At 41.3% G+C, this 22,712-nt stretch overlaps 1 protein-coding gene across 6 annotated transcripts in view; it reads left to right on the plus strand.

Moving 5' to 3' along the window:
• EVI5L (ecotropic viral integration site 5 like) overlaps positions 1-22,712 on the plus strand; it is a 57,570-nt gene that overhangs the window by 13,190 nt on the left and 21,668 nt on the right. For 5 of the 6 annotated variants that reach the window (XM_020800359.3, XM_020800358.3, XM_020800361.3 and 2 more), the window contains exons 2-10: positions 75-301; positions 8,659-8,848; positions 10,744-10,968; positions 14,749-14,823; positions 16,858-16,983; positions 17,249-17,392; positions 18,466-18,555; positions 20,534-20,631; positions 22,413-22,473. In XM_020800359.3, the coding sequence (XP_020656018.3) occupies positions 120-301; positions 8,659-8,848; positions 10,744-10,968; positions 14,749-14,823; positions 16,858-16,983; positions 17,249-17,392; positions 18,466-18,555; positions 20,534-20,631; positions 22,413-22,473 (1,191 nt within the window). In that variant the 5' untranslated portion in view covers positions 75-119. Of the gene's footprint in view, positions 1-74; positions 302-8,623; positions 8,849-10,743; positions 10,969-14,748; positions 14,824-16,857; positions 16,984-17,248; positions 17,393-18,465; positions 18,556-20,533; positions 20,632-22,412; positions 22,474-22,712 lie in introns of all 6 variants that reach the window. The other variant, XM_078385856.1, reaches the window with a different exon arrangement.

A 22,712-nucleotide genomic window follows, 5' to 3' on the forward strand; every position in this document is an offset into this window, starting at 1 on the left:
ATCAGGTTGCCATTCATTAGATTTAGAAGGAAAGAAGGAGACTGTTACTTAAAAACTGTGTTTCTACCTTTCAGATGAAACTTTGACCTTCCTGAAAATTGTTCCTGAGGATCTTCTGAATGAATATTCCGGTTACTCTAAAACTGCCTGAAATGGCAAGTCCAGCAGTCAGTCCTGACTCTTCCTCACATGAAGCGCTCTCTTCTGTCAATTCCATGCCTGCGTGCTCCCCTACATCTGATTCTGAGAACCTCAGTCCAGATGAATTGGAGCTATTAGCAAAGCTGGAAGAACAAAACAGGTAAGTGTGTTCTGACCTGTGCCTAATGGGGACGAATCCATCCCAGACTGGTCTGAGGTTGGAGCCTACTGTTTATTCGGAACAATTAGGATCAGTCCAAAAAATTGGTTTTCTTGGTCTGACTTGTGTGGGATTGAGGTGTGTTCTTCCTACACATCAGTGGTGATGAGTACATGTGGGTGTGGTCTGGCTGTGATTGTGGATGGCATCCCCCATCCTAGTAGTAGGCATCCTTCAGTCTCGAGAGACTATGGTAATGTGCTCTGTATGGAGGACTTGGAACAGCGTCTAGTGTGGCTGAGAAGGCCAATTCGAGAGTGACAATCCTTTCCACACTGAAGACAAATACAGTCTGTCCCCTGTCCAGCTCCCTGGTTTTCCTCCATCCTATTTTGAAGTGAAAAAAGGCATTCTTGTTTTAATTTTATTTCTCTTTATTTTTTTTAAAGCTTTTCCATTATTATGCTGCATCACTTGCTATAAAGTTTAGGGCTGAATATGAAATCCTAGCTGTGCAGCTTTGCCTTTACACACATTTATTGCCTGCCAGTTTTGCAAAGTTGACATTGTTCAACATCTGTCAATGAAGATTACATAACACATCTGCCAATGAAGATGACGTAACACAATAAATAGTACAGTAAGGTTTAATGTTTATTTTTTTAAAAAATGGAAGTGTATTTTGGAAATGAAGAGAGCCAAAGGGTTGCTTAGGACTCTTCAGCGATGAAACAGTGCAGCACTATGCCACTTACCAAAACAATATTTTTTTAAAAAAGGAGAAACACAAAGCTGAGACATGGCACTCAGTACCCCCTCTTGTGTGCATAAAAATGCAGTATTAATACCCACCCACAAGCAAACAGAAGCAGCCTGTTTCCCAACTGGCTGACAGCTATTGCAAAAGAGAAGACAGGAGACAGAGAATGAGAAGGGAAGGGGCACATTGTGACCAAACAGACTAAAACAGTGATCTAACGTCAAAATGTGGTCAAATAAATTGCAGCTGCAGTAGTAATTTTCATTCCAAACCATTTCAAAGCAACCATGAAAAGATTGCTCCCTGTTGCTAATGTTGCTGTACCCTTACTAGGCAAAACAACAGGAATTCAGTTTTTGGGATCCTTTATCACAGAGTTTGATTGTAATGAAAGCTTTTAGAACTTTGAAGTCCATCTGTTTGTGATAACTACCTACCTCCTTCAGATGCATGAAGCAGATGAAAGCTTATATACATACATCTGGGTTGATTTAAGGGCTGATTATTTTTCAATATTAAAGCTGAAATTTGGCTTCTGCTAGTTGGAATGTTCCACATTAGTTGCAAAATAAGTCAGTGATAAACCACTGCTGAGCCTTTCTTAATTTGAAAACCCTATGATAGGACAATCCAAAATTAAACAAGAGATAGTGCTGGAAGATGAGACTCCTGGGTCAGAATGCACTCCGCTACTGGCGAAGATCAAAGGACGATTACAAGTAGCAATATTGCTAATTATCCAACTAAATTAAAGCTGAACGGATGTCTATTGGCTGATGTACACAGAGGTGAAAAGAAAATCTGATGCTACACAACACACACAATTGGAACGTGGAATGTGAGAAGTATAAATCAAAGTAAACTAGTAACTGTAAAGGAAGAAATTGAACATTTAAACAGTGCAGTGTTTGATGTCAGTGAGCTAAAGTGGGACATTGTCAGACTGACAATTACAAAGTGTTTTACTCTGGAAATGTAAAACTTGGAAGGAATGGAGTGACTCTAATACTGAGGCAAGATGCAACAGACAATAAAGGGCTATAATGCAATAATTGGCTGAATAATATCCATCAGACTTCTGGGGAAACTATCAACATAACCACCTGTCCTCCAACTGCAGATGCGAAAGAAAATGAAATGTAAAGTTTTTATGCAAGCCTCCAGGAGCAAATTGTTCACACACCAAAACAAGACATGCTTATAATCATAGATGCCTGGAACACAAAAGTAGGAAGCAAAGCATAACCCATGTTGTCAGAAAATTTGCCCTAAGAGTCAGAAACAAAGTAGGTTAATGACTTATAGAGTTATGTGAAACCAATAATCTGTTTATCACAAATACATGCTTCAAGCAACTAAATAGATGATGTTACACGTGGATATCACCAGATGTTTGATATAGAAATCAAATTGGAAGTAGGAGATGGAGAAGCTGCATTCTCTCTGCCAAAACAAGACAGGGAGCAGATACAAGAGAGCTGAATAATAACACTAAAAGAAGCTTTGTGCCAAAATATAATTTAAATAACATTTTTGATTAATTTAAAGTTCAGATAAAGAACAGATCTGCATTATTGAGCTCAATTGACCATGAACTAGAAAATATTATTAGGGAAGTATGCAAAAAGACAATTTCTGTAGTGAAAAGAAAACAAAAACCTAGATGGACAGCAGAAGAAACACAAAAAATTTTAAGGACAGGAAAGAAACAAAAGTTAAAGATGACAGAAGTAGGGTCAGAGCCTTGAATGGAGCTTCTCAACGAATGTCATGTAGTGACACAGAGAACTATTACAGTAACCAAGGCAAAGAAATAGAGGAGAACACAAAAGAGGAAAAACAAGAGATCTCTCCCAGAAGATCCAAGAAATTAAAAGGAGATTTAAGCCTGGATTAGAAATGCTGAATGATCAACAGGGAAGCAGACTATCTGAGCAGGAGAAAATAAAGAGAAGGTGGAAACGGTGCACTGAAGACCTATACAGAAGTGTCAAAAGGAATGACAGATTCAATTAAAGAGGATTCCCATGATGAAGAACCTGTAGTTCTAGAAAGTGAAATGAAAGCTGCTCTGAAAGCACTGGGAAGGAATAAATGGCAAGGAGTAAATTGGATAGTGATAGAACTATTTCAAGCCACAGAGACTGAATCTGCCAAAATCCTAACAAGGATATGCCAGCAAATATGGAAAACAGAACAGTGGCACACTGACTGGAAGCATTCAGTATACATTCCAGTCTCCAAGAAAGGAGATGCCAAGGAGTATAGTAATTATAGGACTATTGCTCCAATCCGATGACAATTTCTATTAATACATAGAAGGCATCTCTTCATCTAAAGAGGCACTGATAGTCAAAAATAGCCTATCTTAACATTTTAGTTTGTTTTAATTGTACAGTATATCAGAAGTGATATACTGAAGTGAGTACACCCCCTTACATTTTATAAATATTTTAGTATATCTTTTCATGTGACAACACTGAAGAAATGACACAGCTACAATGTAAAGCAGTGAGTATACAGCTTGTATGTGTAAATGTCCTGTCCCCTCAAAATAATGCAACACACAGCTATTAATGACTAAACCTCTGGCAACAAAAGTGAGTACACCCCTAAATGACAATGCCCAAATTGGGCCCAAAGTGTCAATATTTTGTGCGGCCACCCTTATTTTCCAGCACTGCCTTAACCCTCTTGGGCATAGAGTTCACCAGAGCTTCACAGGTTGCCACTGGAGTCCTCTTCCACTCCTCCATGATGACATCACAGAACTGGTGGATGTTAGAGACCCTGCACACCTCCACCTTCCGTTTCAGGATGCCCCACAGATGCTTGATAGGGTTTAAGTGTGGGGACCTGCTTGGCCAGTCCATCACCTTTACCCTCAGGTTCTTTAGCAAGGCAGTGGTCATTTTGGAGGTGTGTTTGGGGTCGTTATCATGTTGGAATACTGCCCTGTGGCCCAATCTCTGAAGGGAAGGGATCATGCTCTGCTTCAGCATGTCACAGTACATGTTGGCATTCATGGTTCCCTCAATGAACTGTAGCTCCCCAGTGCCGGCAGCACTCACGCAGCCCCAGACCATGACACTCCCACCACCATGCTTGACTGTAGGCACGACACACTTGTCTTTGTACTCCTCACCGGGTTGCCGCCACACACGCTTGACACCATCTGAACCAAATATGTTTATTTTGGTCTCATTGAACCACAGGACATGGTTCCAGAAATCCATGTCCTTAGTCTGCGTGTCTGCAGCAAACCGTATGTGGGCTTTCTTGTGCATCATTTTTAGACGAGGCTTCCTTCTGGGATGACAGCCTTGGAGACCAATTTGATGCAATGTGCGGTGTATGGTCTGAGCACTGACAGGCTGACTTCCCACCCCTTCAAGCTCTGCAGAAATACTGGCAGCACTCATACATTTATTTCCCAAAGCCAACCTAATGCTGAGCATGGGCACTCAGCTTCTTTGGTCAACCATGGCGAGGCCTGTCCTGTCCTGTTAAACTGCTGTATGGTCTTGGCCACCATGCTGCAGCTCAGTTTCATGGTTTTGGCAATCTTCTTATAGCCTAGGTCACATTTATGTAGAGCAACAATTTGTTTTTTCAGATCCTCAGATAGTTCATTACCATGAGGTGCCATGTGGAACTTCCTGTGACCAGTCTGAGAGAATGAGAGCGAGAACACCTGCTCCCCCTTCACATCTGAGACTTATGACACTAATGGGTCTCATGAAACCAGGGAGGAAAAATAGCTACTTGGGCCAAATTTGGACATTGTCATTTAGGGGTGTACTCATTTTGTTGCCAGCGGTTTCAACATTAATGGCTGTGTGTTGCGTTATTTTGAGGGGACAGGACATATACGCTGTTATACATACAAGCTGTATACTCAGTGCTTTACATTTTAGCCAAGTGTCATTTTAAACCGCAGAAGCCTCTATGCTGCAAGGTCGGAAGACCTGCAGTTGTAAGATCGCATCCACGCGATGGTGTGAGCTCCCGTCGCGTATCCCAGCTCCTGCCAACCTAGCAGTTCAAAAGCATGCAAATGCAAGTAGATAAATAGGTACCACCTCTGGTGGGAAGGTAACAGTGTTCTGTGTCTAGTCACGCTGGCCACGTGACCACGGTAACTGTCTTAGGACAAACACTGGCTCTACAGCTTGGAAATGGGAATGAGCACCGCCCCCTAGAGTTGAACATAACTGGACTAAATGTCAAGGGGAACCTTTACCTTTACAGGCTGTATACTCACTGCTTTACATTTTAGCCAAGTGTCATTTCTTCAGTGTTGTCACATGAAAAGATATACTAAAATATTTATGAAATGTGAGGGTGTGTACTTACTTCTGTGATATACTGTACCTATATTTCAAATAGGTCCATAATTTTAGGTTATGTAACTCTGATATGAATAAGCAAGTGATGCTTAAGGTTCCAACAAAGGCTTTTATCTTATATGGAGTGAGAAATGCCTGATGTTCAAGTAGGATTCCAAAAAGGAAGAGATTGTGTTGCAAATATCCATTGGAACACACCACAGGATTTCAGAAGATTATTCTGTGCTTTATAGACTACAACAGACTATTGGACTGTGTGGATCATTAGAACTTATGGGTTGCTCTGAAAGAAGGTGGTTGTGCCTCAGTACTTGATTGTCCTGATGCATAACTTGTATTGTGAACAAGAAGTTGCCATTAGGACAGAATATGGAGGGGCAAAATGATTTCCTATAGGCAAAGCTGTCAGAAAGGATGCATTTTATCCCCTTGTCTGCTCAGTCAGTAGGCAGAACATATACAGAAAGACAGACTAGATTCAGATGAAGGAGGAGTGAAAACTGATGGAAGAAACATGAACAATTTAAGATATGAAGATGACCTCATCTTACTGGCAGAAAACAGCAATGGCTCGAAACAATTTCTGATGAAAGTGAGAGAAGAAAGTGCCAAATCAGGAGTGCAGTTGAACATGAAGAAGACATTAAAATCATGACTAATGAAGAATTACACAACATTGATATTGACAATGAGGAAATGGACATTGTTAAATATTTTGTATACCCTGGCACAATCAACAATCCAAGTGGAGACTGTAGCCAAGAAATCAGAAGAAGAATGGGACTCAGAAGGGGAGCGATGAAGAAATTAGAAAATATCATCAAGGGTGTGTCACTGGGTACCAAGGCCAAGATCATTCACACTACAGTGGTGCCTCACTTAACGAGCGCACCGTTTAACGAAGAATCCGTATAGCGATCCCTTTTTGGGGATCGCTATACGGATCAGCCCCAATCGCCGCACTCGCTTTGCGACGATTGGGGCCTCCGGCGGCCATTTTGGAGCCGCCGAACAGCTGATCGGCGGCTCCAAAATGGCTGCCGGAGCGAAAACATCGCTGGAGGGGTAAGTTTCCACGCTTATTGGAACGCATTAAACTAAGTTTAATGCGTTCCAATAGGCTTTGCTTACCCGCACAGCGATGTTTTCGTATAGCGAAGGTTAATCCGGAACGGATTAACCTCGCTATACGGGGCACCACTGTATTTTATTTGCAATTACTATGTATGGATGTGAAAACTGGAGTGAAGAAAGCTAACAGGAAGAAAATTGATTCATTTGAAATGTGGCATTGAAGGAGATCTTTGCAGATACCTTGGACTGCCAAAAAATCACAAGTGGGCCCTAGACCAAATCAAGCCTGAACTATCTCTGGAGGCAGCAATAACAAAACTGTGGCTATCATACTTTGGGCACATCAGAAGGCAAGCTTTGCTTGAAAAGATAATAATGCTCGGAAAACTTGAAGGTAGCAGGAAAAGTAGAAGACCAAATATGAGATGGATTGACTCTACCCAAGAAGCAGCAGTGAATTTACAACAGCAGGAGTGAATTTACAACAGCTGAGCAGGGCTATTGAAGACAGGACATTTTGGAGATCACTCATTCATTAGGGTTATCATAAGTTGGAGGTGATTTGAAAACACATAACAACAGCAGTTGAAATGTTCCACGTAAATTTAAATGTTTACCAAAGCATCAGAATGCAACTATAAGCATTTCTATATTAATGAAAGAATGTCTTTTGTAGTTCAGCATTAGTCCAGTTGCTACTTTCCTTATGTAAGCAACATCAAAGAAGACAATAAATAGACTGATAGGTAGGTAATCAAAATTCTGTTGTTGTTGTTGTTGTTTGCTTTTTGTTTCTGATTCTTTTTCAATTTGACAACTTCTCAGATCATGTTAATGTAGATCTGCAGGTTTTAGTGACACTCAGTTATCCTCCATTTGTTAATTGTGCTTCTTGATTTTCTAATTGGCCATGGGGTGGCATCACAACATCAAATTGCAAAATATTCAGTAGACAAGGCACTGATTTTTGGTAACTTATCCAGAACTGAATTATTTGAAATGCTTGGCTTGTGATCCAAGTTATAGCAATATCCTCGTCGGTCCTGACTCTCCTCCCCCCCCCCCCCGCAATTCTGACTCCCTCAGCTGTGATGATCAAAAGTGAGAAGTGGGTGAAATGCCAAGAATATGGTGTTGATGAGTTAGTAGAACTCCTGTTCCAAGGAGTCAAATTCTGTTGAGATAATGAACATGATTTCCAAACAGTCATAAAAATACATACTGCGTTTGTGCATAAATGTATACAAATAAGCTACTATGGAAAATGTGACTAAAAGACTGCAGAAATATAACATAACCTATTAGGGAATTTGCTTTAAAATTATTTGTAAAAGAAACCGAATTGAATATAATTTAATTCTCTAGTTCTTTGGACAATCACCTTTATTCTGAAGGAAGGTTTTAAGTTTTGTTATATGGTGAAGCCAAGATGCATTTGAATCTGCACAGGATTTCTTAGTATGTTGGGGACCACTGAGCTAAGGGAACTGAAGAAGGAAGGAAAGAGAAAGACATACAGAGGATGGATAAGAAGGAAAGGGATGGGAGGTGTGGGGAGGAATAAAGGCAGGCATTGATGGATACTGAGGCCAGAGTGTAGGCAGGAGAGCTCTCTGCCCCTTTTACCCCCCCCCCCACAGGAAACCAGCTCTCAAGCTGCACTCCCTCCTGGATCTGTGGGCGTCCTTTGCACTCACCCCCTTTAGCTAGGGCGCCTGAGCAGAGACCCATTCCCAAAAGGATAGAGGGTGGGAGCATGAAGATGTCATCTGGGCTGCAGATGGGAGGAGAAGGGGACCTGCAGGGGGCCCTCCCCTCCTGCCCCTTACCTGCCCCCTAGCAAACTAGAGGCAGGATCTTAAAAAAGTCCTAAACGTTCTGAGTTTTTTCTGTTGTTTCAATATTTCAAGGAATGTTATGTCTCTATGATAGCACCACTGCTCATGCTATACAAGTCTGCCCATAAGTGCTAGCATGCAACACTTGTGTACAAGAGAATTGCCAAGTCTGTGCACATGTGTGTGCTTTTGTAAAATTAACCCTTTAATGAAATAATTGGAGAGACCTGCTTATAAGGTATACTCACTTAGTACTGGTGCGTCTATAGAGATTTAAAATCTAATCTGATTTTGGGTCTAGTAGGAATGCTGCTACTTATAGACAATGTTTCCCAGGCTTCTGGAAGCAGATTCCAAATCACTGCGCTCCATGAATGGCTCCAGAAGGAACAGTGGGTCCTCTTTAGTCTCCAGCTCTTCTGCCTCATCCAACTTGAGCCATCTTGAAGAGGATACTTGGATCTTGTGGGGGAGGATTGTCAATGAATGGGAAGAATGGCGGAAAAAGAAGGAAAAACTTCTCAAGGTAAGGAGTCTGTTTGTCTATAGTAGTGAGAGTGGGCCTGTTTTCACTCTCTCTAAAATGGAGTACTGTAATTCTTTTTCTAGCTCTACATCTCATACTTGTGGACTAGAACATGTAATGATGGGAGGGGGGTTGAAACTGAGAGGATGCAGAATTGGCAGAGGCTAAATATTTATGAAAATAAAAAAATATTTTTTCCAGTGTTATTTTTGTACATAAAGCTTTAGAAAAAATGTATGAGAAATAATGGCAGAGAGCTAGGTGGGATGCAAGAACTCTCCCCCAGCAGGATATACATTCAGGCACCAATAGCAATGGCCCCTGATTTACTGCCTGGCCAGTTTGTCAACTGGCAATGGCTGAGGTGGGTCACATGGTGACCACCATTTTCCTGTGGCCAGAGTCTTCTTTCCAGAGAGGCCTTTGAGTCTTTTGTGGGCTTTACTAGCTCCTGGCCCACCCGGGCAGCCTGGGAAGGAGCAACCACTATCCACCTGAGTGGAAAGGTTTTCACTCTGGATACAAATTAGGCATGCTAAGCCTAATTCTGTTTCAGGCCTTCTCCCTCCCACCCTCCCTTGGTTTTCAGTTGGGGTTGTTAGGCAGTGTTAAGGTGGAGCAATGGATATCCTTTTCTTTGGGATAGCTTTGTTGGGGGTAGTTTGGAAGCATGAGGATGGATCCAGCCAAAAAAGGAGGTGGGCTCCAGCAGATGCTTGACTTTCCCTGTCGAGTCCCCTTCATGTGGCAGGGCAGGGCAGAGAGCCATTAGCCTGGGACTCCACAGTGACACAGTTTTAAATGCCCACTTGGTTAAACCTAGTTCCAGTCAACTTGGTTCACCAGTAGCCAGCAGGGGGGTTGATTCAGGTAGATCCATCCTCTGTGTTAGCTCCAGGACTATTGGCAGCTGTTACCAACAAAATTGCAGCCTATTGTATTCTATTCTTGGTGCATGTGTGGTTTTTTCATGTCCTGCTGTTATCAACTCAGATTAATGTATTGTTATTTATTTAAATATTTATATGCTGCCTTTCTCCTTAGACTCCAAGGCAGCTTACAGTATTAAAAGAAAGAAAGTTAAAAACTAAATAATAAATTATTACAATATTAAAGTTTTAAACAGATATATTAAAACTCATAAATAATAGCAAAATTAAAAACACAAGAAAACAACAGAATAAAACATGGCCTCCTAAAATATCCCCTTGGTGAACCAGTCATTTACAGGAAAACCTGTGTGAAGAGAAAGAGAAATATGGTCTTTTAGATACTGTAGCTTAGTTCCAAGCCATTTAGGGCTTTATAGGTTAAAACCTGCACTTTGAATTGTGTCTGGAAATGAATCGGCAGCTAGTGGAGGTGCTGTAACAAGGGGTTATGTAATCCCCTGTTAACCAGCCATGGTTAGCCATCTGGCTGCGGCATTTTGGACTTACTGGAGTTTCCAAACACTTTCCAAAGGCAGCCGCAAGTGTAACGTTACAGTAATCCAGCTGAGATATAACTAAAGCATGTGTCACCATGGCCAGAGACCTCAAAAGGAAGTGGCGCAGCTTGCACACCAGTTTTTACTGAGCAAAATACAAACCTTTTGATCCAGGTCTTCCAGAAGGACCTCAGAATTCAGGATGTGAGAAGGTTCAAATTCAGAAATTCTCTCTACTGAGTACGTTTCTCAATCTGACATGTTAGAAGGTGAATCCTGCTTCTCAACAGAAGTCGTAGTCACAATCAAAAAAACGATTTCCAATGTGAACCTGAGTTCCTCCTGGATCATGCCAAAGATTTGGAATTAGCACTCTTCTTGTGGTGCGAAGTTGAACTGTGATAAGGAATTGCACTACAGGATTTCCTCTTTAAAAAGGAATTTGTCATGCTTTGTTTTTCCTCAGGAGCTAATAAGGAAAGGAATTCCTCATCACTTCCGAGCCATTGTTTGGCAGCTTCTGTGCAGTGCCACTGATATGCCTGTGAAGAATCAATATTCAGAGTTGCTGAAGATGTCTTCACCTTGTGAAAAGCTGATCAGGAGGGACATTGCCAGGACATATCCTGAACATGAGTTCTTTAAGGGACAGGACAGTCTGGGCCAAGAGGTCCTCTTCAACGTCATGAAGGCAAGTAGGAGGCCCTGATGATCAACAAGCTTTGGAAACTAGTATCCAGTATTTGTTCTTTTGTACGCAAATATAAGGGTTTTATGAATTTAAATTATTCAGCTTACACATAAGAAGAGGTTTTCTAGTTGCAGAGAGTTCGGAAATGCCATCTCTTTCTTTCACTGCTATTATCTCCCTTGTTTATAAAGAAGATTATAGCATTTCTTAATTGACAACTAGTCTGGCATATGGCACTAAGACCACTTGCTTCTCAACTTTATTGGCGGCTGAAAGGGGACATAGCAGCCATTCCAATGCATGTACTAATTCTTATAATGTTGTATCAGGAAATTATTAAATATCATTTAGAAAATGGAGTGAGCTAATGCAACTAAAAGGTAGATCTGTTGCAGGATTGTTTCTCTTTGCAGGTTCTGTGGTTCTCAGTCTAGTGGTGGCTCTCTGCCAGTCCTCCTCTATAAAACTTGGAGTGTTTTTGTATGTATAAAAGGTGTCATTCTCATCAGGAAGCATTCCTTGATGACGACATCTCATTTGATTCTTTGGCTACACGTGGCTTTTTTAATATCTGAAAATTCATAGGGAATCTAGATGACCATGCTTTCCAAATGTTACTTTCCCGTTATTATTGCTCCCATGTGGCCCACGTGAATCTTGCCTGTCTAAACGGAACTGACATGTAGAAGTCTCCACAGCCCTGCCCTCATTCACTTACTTGAAAGCCTGTTGACTATAGAAGAAATGCTGTGCAGTCGCCACATGCTGATTGAAACAAAAGTTGTGCAATTAGAGGAAGTGGCTCTCTGCACAGCTATTTGCATGCTGCTAGCTCCCAAGAACAGGAGTAGTTTCTGACCTGGATTTTGTTCAGTTTCTTATAGTAACGATATTAGCATTCATAATCCCTGAAGTAGAGGTTGTTTTGGCTTCTTGTTTTCATTTACCAACCCATTAATTAAATGACAATTTCGTTCACAAGTTCTTTTCACTGTTTACATTTTCTCTTAACAGTAGTGGGCTCCCTGAGGCTGCTACTGGGAGATTGCCACCATAATTGCCAAATCAAATTATCTCTTGCCAGAAATGAAAACCTATTGCAAATGGGTGGGATGGGTGATCAGCACCATGACCCCTGCTGAAGTACCAAGTGCATATTACTCTTATTATTTGTTTAAAATCTTGAATACCATCATAGGTGGCAATTGCTCTATAACATGAATTGCTAGGGCCTTTAAATTGGCTGAGATTGTGGGATCTGGCCAATTTACACACAATTTTCAAACAGCTTTCCTCCTGTATTGAGAAACTCTCAGTACAGGTTGAAAGCTGTATTGACAATCCTGATAAAAACTAATGATCTTCTGCTTTTATTTTGATGAAATATAGGAACCATTATATTGTTTTAAAGAGTTGGTTGATTTTTGTAATGGGAGAGTGATGTTCCTTTACAGATTACTCTAACCTTATTAATGTTGATTAATGTTTATTAACCTTATTAATGTTGTGGTTTTGTATATTGCTGAACCCAGTCCTTGCACTTTATAACATAATGCAAACTATTTCCAGTTCTGTGTCTAAGCTTTGATATTGATAAATTAATTTTTCAGCTGCATAATATGTTTTAAACATATATAAATGAAGGGAAAGATAACAGTCTCTTTAGCATCGTGGAAAGCTGGAGTCAGCAAAGCCAATTGACGATAGCAAGTGCCCTCTTTGCTCTAACTGTGTCTGCTCTGGAATCTGATTCTCAGCAAATTTTATAAAAAACTTGATGAGGAGCAGGAAATCACTATGCTAGATATTTGATTAAAAACTTCTCTCCTCCACTGAGTCCTCTAGCCCATGCAGAGAACCTGAGGAGATCAGATCCCATTCGTGCCAATTTTTGGAGAAGGAAAGAAGTAACATAGGCTTTTTTCTACTTTTCTTTCCTCTTATGTTTGCAATGATGCTACTTCTCTATTGCTTGAAGTGTAGACCAGTGGCAGTTGCTCAGTTGGCTACAAAGACAGGCCAGTGTTTGTAGTCTTCTAGAGATAGAACTGCTCTGTTAGTTTATAATTTTATTTCCTAACTTGGAAAAGCTCATGCAAATTGCTTTTGTATTGTTTCTGTGCAAGTAGACCAGAGGAAAACAAGACATAGAAATTGAGACAGTTTGGTTATACTGTATTATATGTTCATCCCCCGCTGCTGGTTTTATAGGTGTAGGTGTGATTTGTGGAAAGATAAATGCTTAGGCTGCTGTACACAGATGCTGAAGCTAGGATAATTCCATCTGAAAGCTACCCAGCTTCTAAGCATAAAATAAATGTTCTAAGTTTTTATGGAAAAGCCAAAATATAAATGTAAGAAATACACAGCCAGGAGTTGCTGCTAATCACATCTAATCATTATAAAAGTATGTTTAATTCTGTGCATTGCCAAGATGAAAGCATTCTGTCCTCAGAATTTGGGGGCTGATGTGTTCCTTTGAAGATTTTTTTCAAATTGTGTGTTTCTCTTTACGCTATTTTAAAAAAATATTAATGTGTTCAGTTTTAAGGTACTAATGTTATTTTTCATTTGTAGAATTATGGCATGTGTTGGACTGCAGGAAGTCCTGTGCTTTTTGCTTAGGAATCTTCTCTTGGTGTATATCATTCAGATGCTACCAAAACATGTTAGTGAAGAATGTGCATACCTTTCTTTAGGTCCTCTGTAAGAAATGGCTGTGGAATGCCAATATCACTTCTATAAAAAGCTAGCTGTAGCTGTTTAATTTGTCCTTGTCTATAGATACAGTAGCGGCTATGACAAATTGGCCTCATTAATTACTACAGTTATAAAAAATCTGCCTGCTTTCTCTTTGTATTGTGCAGTCCCCCTATTACTTCCCTTTTCAGGAGCAACATAATCTCTCACATCCTCTTCTAGGAAAGGAAGAGCTGACATCTAATTCCTAGAGGTTTTTCAACAGATCAGATCCACTTGCTGAGCTGGGCACTACTGTGTTTTCTTTTTTATCTTTGAAATTCAATTCATAACATTTGTTTTCTCTGAAATACTTCTTAATCCCTTGATATAAACAGGAATACAGTGGTGCCTCGCTTAGCGATCGCTCCGTTGAGCGATGAAATCGCTTTGCAATGGACTTTTGGCCATCGCTGGAGCGATCGCTTAGCGATGTCCTCTATGGCTAAAATTCGCTTTGCGATGATCGCGGGGAAGCGATCATGGCAAAGTGAACTTTTTAAAACAGCTGATTGGCGGTTCCAAAATGGCCGCTGCAAAAAAATGGCCGCCGCTGTTTTGCCTCACTGTAGAGGCACCCAAAATGGCCGCCGCTATGGAGGAATTTCGCTTTAAGGTAAGTTTTTAGCCCATAGGAACATATTAAATGCGTTTTAATACGTTCCTGTGGGCTTTTTTAAATCACTTAGTGATTAAATCACTTAGCGATGTTTTTTCCAGAATGGATTAACATCGCTAAGTGAGGCACCACTGTATAGGTGACATATTCCATGCCCTCTCGACCTTGCTACCCATGATAGCCTACATGCTTCATTTCTAGACTTATTCCTTTCCTCCTCTTGATGTTTAAAACACTTAGGATAAGGATTCAGATTTATTTGACTAGGTGGTTGAATAAATAAAACCATGTTTCAAAATGTTGCCTCAGAGCTGTATACCTCTAACTGTGCTTCAACTCACTTAGAGCATTTGATAGTTGTGTTATAAGATTTAGGCACGCTGACTTAGGCTTTCTCTTGCTTAAGTTTCCATCTCTTTCAGGCTTATTCTTTAGTAGACCGTGAGGTTGGGTACTGCCAGGGCAGCGCATTCATCGTGGGATTGCTCCTCATGCAGGTTTGTGTAACATGAGATTAAATGTTTGGCCCAAGCTCAAGTGTACCTCTTTACTTGGAAATTTCTAGACCTATTAAATCCTTTAAAATTGTAGTTGATGGTATATTTGTAGTTTATAATCTAGTTCTTTGAACCTTAACTTTAGAGTGGGCTTGTAAATATGACTATTTATTTATTTATTTATTTATTTATTCATTCATTCATTCATTCATTCATTCATTCATTCATTCATTCGATTTTTACCCCGCCCCTCTCTAGACAATGTCTACTCGGGGCGGCTTACATGAATTAAAACAGATCAAGAGAACATATCTAAAAATACAATTATTACAATTAATTCTAAACAACAAATTTCCAAAATGGCGAGACTTAAGAAGAGGAGAAAAAAATTAACTTAATTGACTGGAGGGAAGGCCTGTTTAAATAACCAAGTTTTAAACTGGCTTTTGAAAATGCCCAGCGAAGGTGCCAGCCAAATTTCAGTAGGGAGAGTGTGCCACAGCCAAGGGGCCACCGCCGAGAAGGCCTGGTTTCTTGTTATTTCCCTCCGGGCCTCCCTCGGCGTCAGGCCCCTCAGCCGTCCCTGCTGGCTGTGTCGGGTGTTTCGGGTAGATCTGGGTGGGAGAATACAATCTGCCAAATATTGAGGTCCCAAACCGTTTAGGGCTTTATATGTAATCATTAACACTTTGAAGTTGACGCAAAAATGGATGGGCAACCAGTGCAAGGCAGCCAGAGTGGGGAAGATGTGCTGGTGTTTTCTCACCCCACTAAGAAGCCTGGCTGCCGCATTCTGGACCACCTGAAGTTTCTGCATCAGCCTCAAAGGCAGCCCCACATAGAGTGCATTACAGTGGTCTAATCTCGAGATTACGAGCGCATGGACTAGAGTAGTGAGCCCCCTCCAATCAAGATACGGTCGCAGCTGGGCAATCCGCCTTTGATTAAAATAGGTGGAGCGGACCGTGGAAGTCACCTGGGTTTCCATGGTAAGCGCCGGGTCCAGACATATCCCCAAGCTGTGAACCTCACTCTTTGCGGCAAGGGTCGTCCCCCCAAAAGAAAGGGAGTTACCTATGCCTCTAATGGAAGGGCCGCCCACCCTCAAGACTCTGTCTTGTCTGGGTTCAGCCTCAATCCATTTGACTGCATCCATTCCAGTACGGTCTCCAGGCAGCACTGAAGGGACATAACATCCAGTGAGGTAGATGAAAAGGAGATGTAAAGCTGCATGTCATCAGCATACTGTGGCTCAACTCTCATTGAGGACGTGGTGGCGCTGCAGGTTAAACCACAGAAGCCTCTGTGCTGCAGGGTCAGCAGACCAGCAGTCGTAAGATCGGATCCACGTGACGGAGTGAGCGCCCATCACTTGTCCCAGCTCCTGCCAACCTAGCAGTTCGAAAGCATGTAAATGCGAGTAGATAAATAGGTACCACCTTGGTGGGAAAGTAATGGCGTTCCGTGTCTAGCCACGCTGGCCACACGACCATGGAAGCTGTCTTCGGACAAATGCTGGCTCTATGGCTTGGAAACGGGGATGAGCACTGCGCCGTAGAGTCAGACACAACTGGACTAAATGTCAAGGGGAACCAATTCTCACTGCTTTATTAAAGTGGCTTCTTTAACAAAAGGAGAATTTCTATTAATTGCCAGAATCCTATTGGGATTTTATTTTAAAATAAATGAGAGCCTGATAACTGTCACACCTGGTCCACTGATGTTCCTTCCTCAGCACTCCAAGATCTCATGCAAAAATTTGTCCTGACCCTGATACCCATGATGCTTTCAATTAGAGATGTGGTGGTTTGAACTGAAAGAACCTTCTTCCTGTAGAAGGTTGATTTTGTTGCTGCAGTAGCTTTTCTCTGTTGCATATTTTGCTTTGTTTTGCTTTTAAAAAGTGGAATCCATAATGACAGTAACATAAACCTGCTTTAGGGTTTGGCATTCAGTAATTCAGTAGAGACTCATTCTGCTTTTATCTTTCAGTGAGCTTTGGAGAGGCTTATGCAAGTGTATTTTTGGTTCTAGATGCCTGAAGAAGAAGCCTTCTGTGTGTTTGTACGGCTGATGCAAGAGTACAGATTACGGGAGCTGTTCAAACCCACCATGGCTGAGCTAGGACTCTGCATCTATCAGTTTGAATACATGCTGCAGGTAAAAGACTGCCCCTGACAGGTGTCAAAAACTAGTCTTGAATTTTAAAAACATTCTGAAAACATTCCAGCTTGCCTCCTACAGCTGTCTGACGTATAGGAGCTTATTGCTTGGGGAAGCAGTTAGGGATGCCTATTCCCATGACATTTACAGCCCTGTTTTGAACAGTCTATCATCCTGCCTAGGAAACTCCCAAAGTCTTAGCTGTGATGTTGGGAGGTTTGCTGGATATTAAGATTAAAGGTTGTGTCCTGTGTTTTTTTAGGAGCAACTGCCTGAACTGAATATCCACTTCCGTTCCCAAAGCTTTCTTACTTCTATGTATGCATCATCATGGTTTCTTACTCTCTTCCTCACGACCTTTCCTTTGCCTGTGGCCACTCGAGTATTTGACATCTTCATGTATGAGGTAAAGTATTTGTTATAAAGGGAGAAGTAGAGCTTAGAGTGGCCTAAAGAGGAGTAGAGATATTAATGGGCCAGATACAAAACATTACTAGGTGTCAAAGATATATTCATGGCTGTGTTTTAATATAACACCGTTCCATGCTGTACCATGTGGTATGGAATGAAGAATGCATAGACATAGTGTGAGGCTTTCAAAGGCAGGGAAAAAAATCTGAATGAGCATACACATGTTTCTCTCTTTCCTTCTGCTATTGCAAGCCAGCCTGCACCTAGGAAGTCAACAAAACTACTATCGGATGTTGCTTGTGTAAAAAACATTGTGGAAAGTTTCTGTTTTACTTTCCCTCCCTTGTCCAAGGTGCTAGTGTGTAATACAGTGTCTGAGGCATCCATTCCAGTAGCATAGAAAGGCAGGACAGGATAATGACAGCACTCTTGTCCCTGCTGGTTTGCAGCCATTTGTATTTGGAGGTATGTTGCACCTCATTCTGATCCTGACTAGCAGCATTTGCTAGCCTTATCATCCCTTGAACTCTTGACAGCAAATGAACCAGACATGCTATGGATGGTGTGTGCGGCTAGGTAGATGAGTTTAACTGGCAAGGCATCTCATTCTCTTACTAGGTGCATCTTCTCAGCACAGAAAGCTACGCTGACATTTCTTCCAGATTGTGAGAAACTCATTTGGGAGAGTCTTAAGTTTTGTGGTGGCATGGTGGTGCTGCAGGTTAAACCGCAGAAGCCTCTGTACTGCATGGTCGGAAGACCAGCAGCCGTATGATCAAATCCACGCGACGGAGTGAGCTCCCATCTCTTGTGCCAGCTCCTGCCAACCTAGCAGTTTGAAAGCATGTAAAAATGCGAGTAGATAAATAGGGACCACCTCGGTGGGAAGGTAACGGTGTTCCCTGCCTAGTCGCGCTGGCCACGTGACAACAGAAACTGTCTTCAGACGAACGGTGGCTCTACGGCTTGGAGACGGTGATGAGCACCGCGCCCTATAGTCAGACTCGACTGGACTAAATGTCAAGGGGAACCTTTACCTTTACCTAACTAAGTTCTGGTTACTTACAGGGATTGGAAATAATATTCCGTGTAGGGATGGCTCTATTGCAGTTCAACCAAGCTGAACTGATGCAATTGGACATGGAGGGGATGTCGCAGGTAAGCTTTACAGCCTGCTAGAGGACTTAGAGGTAGACTTGCTGGTTATAACTAGATGCAGAGTTTCAGTATCAAGTTTCCATGCTGGAGCTGATAATGAGAGAGAAAAACACACACAAACAAAATTGCTGAATTTGTTTTAACAAAATGAGTTGAGGATTTAGAATTGAAAAATCCTGAGGGGAAAAAAATGTAATGGGGACTGATTGAGAATGCTGACCCTTCAATTTCTTGGGACAGCGCTTCCTAAACTTTTCCAATTTGTGTCTGGTTGTTCCCTGAGGGCAAGGGCTCACAAAAAACTCGTAGAGAACAGTAGACCTCACATCCCAAGTAGTGTGGCACCACTCAGTGTAAGGGGAAAATACTTACAATACTACAGTGTAGAAATGGAGAACAATGAAGTGACAGCGCCCCAAAGGTAAGGGGATGTGGCAGGAGAAGGGGGAGACAGGAGGAAAGGAAAAAGACAGAGGAATTGAAAACCAACAGTCATGTTTGGATACAGAAATAACAAATGTCAACAAGCATGATGCAGGTTGAGCAAAAAGAAATAAAGCAAAAATGATACATAGCATTTCTGGAAGACCCATTAGAGAAGAGTGGTTTATCTCTTTATTTCCCTAGATCAGCAGTCTCCAAACTACGACTCACAGGCCACATCCGGCCCACCTTGGCTTTTTAATGAACCTCGGTGCATGCACGCATGGGCGTGCGAATGTGCGGGCAGGCATGTGTGCATACGCACATGCCTTCCTTCAGCCCTCAAAGATGTGGAGCGTATATGATGTGGCCCTCACACTGAAAAGTTTGGAGATCCCTGCCTTAGATAGATACAAACTGAGCAATATTATAAATGCTAGAAATGACATAAAGAGATTAGTGGGAGGCAAGAGGGGTGTGCTGGTTTATGCTTGCACAAAGCTGTCTCACCAAATAAATAGTATCTAGGTTGAACTCTTATAATTGAAGCCTTCAGAGCTGCAGAGATAATACCTGCAAAAATGTTGATGGGTGAAAAACAAAGGCCAGTAATTAATAAATAGCAACTTTTCATTCAGTGTTTCTACTGAGGGATTTATGCTGAATTATTTTTATTATTCCTGAATCAAATGTAACTTGCATATGTCAGTCCATTGTCCTCATAAAGTACAGTATGGTTCTTTGAACCCTCTTGGTACTCTATCATCGTATCGTCTATTCCTAATGTCACAGGTAAACTGGCTGAGAAAAAAAATGTTTTCTTCGAAGCTGCAAAGTAGAATTAACAAATGGGAAGAGAATCCGACATTGTATATTAAGTTGCTTTACTTAAGCAATAGGCATCTTCCTTGCTGTTTGTGAGAGCTTTTGCCAACAGGAAACACAAACAGTTACACATTCTGTTGAGGATACTGTGAGTGTATTTGAGAATGCCATGAAGCTGTTCTGTCTCCTTTCTACTGCAGCAGAGATTGTGTCACTTGATTTGCTTTTCTCTGGTTGCACAGACTGATGCATCCATGCGCAAAGCACAAAGTGTTCTGTCTCACAACTTAATGTGGTAGGAGCTATTGTGTATGTTGAAAGATTTGAGATGCCTTTGAACTTCTGTCACATACATATATGTACACTGTCAAGATGGGTGACAGTTAAAATTGTGAAAATGTTTCAATGAATTTTTATGAATGTGATCCATAGGCTTTCTGTGTCCTTTCCTATTCCTAGCTGATGTAATTCTAGACTGTGCAACTATCTGATGTAATTCTAGCTGATGTAATTCTAGACTGTGCAACTATCAAGAAATAAAACTAAATGATTTCACACTTGTGACAAACGTATTGTCAGGAGGAACATTCCAAAGCCTAGCTACTTCCATACTCCCTCTTAACTCAGTGAGAAAGAGTGTATACAATTAAAGCAGGACATTAGAAAAAAGCTTGCGGACTTGGGAGTCTGTCCTAGATGGAGCTTAACTTCAGTATTATCTTTCTCCCAGTATTTCCAAAAGGTGATTCCTCATCAGTTTGACAGCTGTCCTGATAAGCTCATCTTCAAGGCCTATCAGGTCAAATACAACCCTAAGAAAATGAAACGGTAAGTTTTCTAGATTTCCTTTCCCCTTGTATAACTTCGAAAGGTTGGAAAGCACAGACTAACTTATATTCTTTGTGGGATGTGGAGCTTAGGTAAAGCTGGATAGGATTGATCAGTTCATCATTTTGTGTCCTTTTCCTGCTTCATTAGAACGCCTCATAGGCTCATGAAAAAGTATCTTAGAAAGATTTTCTTAGGGCTAAAAACAGTCTCTTATGGCTATCAAGACCTCGTGATCAGAAGTACCTCCATCTTTTACATGTTTTTTATAACATGTACATTTAATTAATGTTTAAATCCCTCTACAGTTACACATTCTATGTGTAATTCCCAAAATGGTACATATATACCTACAGTTCACTCCTTTGGATGCCACTAGGCTCTTTGCCTCTCCTTATTCTTTATTTTAATTTTTTTTAAAGAAAAGAAATAAAAACCCTGGGAGAATAGAAGACTGCAGACTGACACACTAGTCGTTTGCTCTTGGTTTCCAAAAATGATTCTGCCTGGTCTCAGAGGCTTTCTTATTTAAAAAAAATGGTGGCCATCACTTCATTCTGAAGTATACGTCAGTGTTTATTTTTTTTAAAAAAAGATAAGCTGGGAGTGAAACAACTGATGGTTTGCAGCTGGCTCTGCCCACCATGGTAGCTAATTTTTGACATCATCCACAATACTTTCTCAAAAGGTGAAATGTATCCATCATCCTAAAATAGTTGCAGATCCATAGTTTGTATCACTGAAATATAACAAAATAGGATAACTAAATCTAAAATAAATTTTAATCCCTGCCTTAAATACATTCCAACAACATTTATTTTATAATCAAAACATTAAAGAGCTACAGTGCGGGGCCGGGGGGGGAAGCTCAACCAGAATAGAATCTCTAGGACAGCTAGATCTGATGAAGGTGGGTGAGAGATGTTAGACTGATAACACCTTTGTCTACATCCTCTGTGTTTCTGCCCAGCAAACAAAACATATTCATATTGTAGCTTTCATCCCTGTGATAATTTACCTCCTTGCAGTTCATTTTCCATGGTCTGGTACCAGGAATGGGACTTAGAGAGAGAAAACTGTTCCTAAGTAGGGATGAAGAACCATAAGGGGCAGGGCTAATGCTTCTCTGTATTGGCCTCAGTTTCTCCTGTTTTCAATGTAAAGCTCCTCCACCTGCCCTTGGGCGGTGCTCTTGTCCTCCGGACTCAGCCCCAGCAAATACTGCCTGAGAGCACTGAAGAAAATTCTTGCTGTTATTTCCAGTAATGAATAGAGATGGATACGTCTTCCAGTTCCTTCAGAGAGAAAGAGCTCTACGGGAAACCTGAATGTGCTGGATAGAGAGCCTCCGCGGCCTGTTGTAGTCGGCCTCTGGGTTTGCAGTTCCTCTCCCTTGGCTTAACGCCATTAGTGTAGAACCCTGTCGGATGTTGTGGTAGTACAGCTACACTTATTCCCGGCTATTGGCTGTGTTGGCGAGAGCTTGTGGTAACCCAACAACATCTTGCGGGGGGGGGGCATGTGTTCCCCCAGTCTTGTTGTCTTAGACGGATAATTGATAAATAAACATTGCAAACCTGGGAAGAATCAGGGTTCCCTTGCCCATGACCTCCTGATTGTTTAACTTTTAATCCAATGTACCATCGTGTATATTAAAGTAGCAAGTCAGAGTTTAAAAAGCACTAATTTCTTGCCGCCGTAATAAATTTGGCCCACAGGCTATGCTCACATGTTATTATGTAAACTGAAGCAGGAGGAATGGTGTTCTCCCTGTTTTACAGACTAGAGAAGGAGTACACAGCGATCAAGAACAGGGAGATGGAAGAACAGATTGAAATCAAGGTACTTCTTCTGTCATGCATTCTCGTTCTTACACTGTGCACTTCTCAGTAATACACAGGATAAAACTGTATGACCTCAGCTTATCACCTGTGTTTTTTCCAGAGATGAAGCCTCAAGACATTTTCCTTTGTCTATACTTGGGCCACACAACTCTTCCCATATCATCATTTCATACCTGTATTTAGAACTCCTGCTGTACAGGAGGCCCTTTTTTCTTTAATTTGCAGTATACTTTTCAA

The sequence above is a fragment of the Pogona vitticeps genome, chromosome 2 (genome assembly GCF_051106095.1).
Source record: "Pogona vitticeps strain Pit_001003342236 chromosome 2, PviZW2.1, whole genome shotgun sequence".
Lineage (NCBI taxonomy): Eukaryota > Metazoa > Chordata > Lepidosauria > Squamata > Agamidae > Pogona > Pogona vitticeps.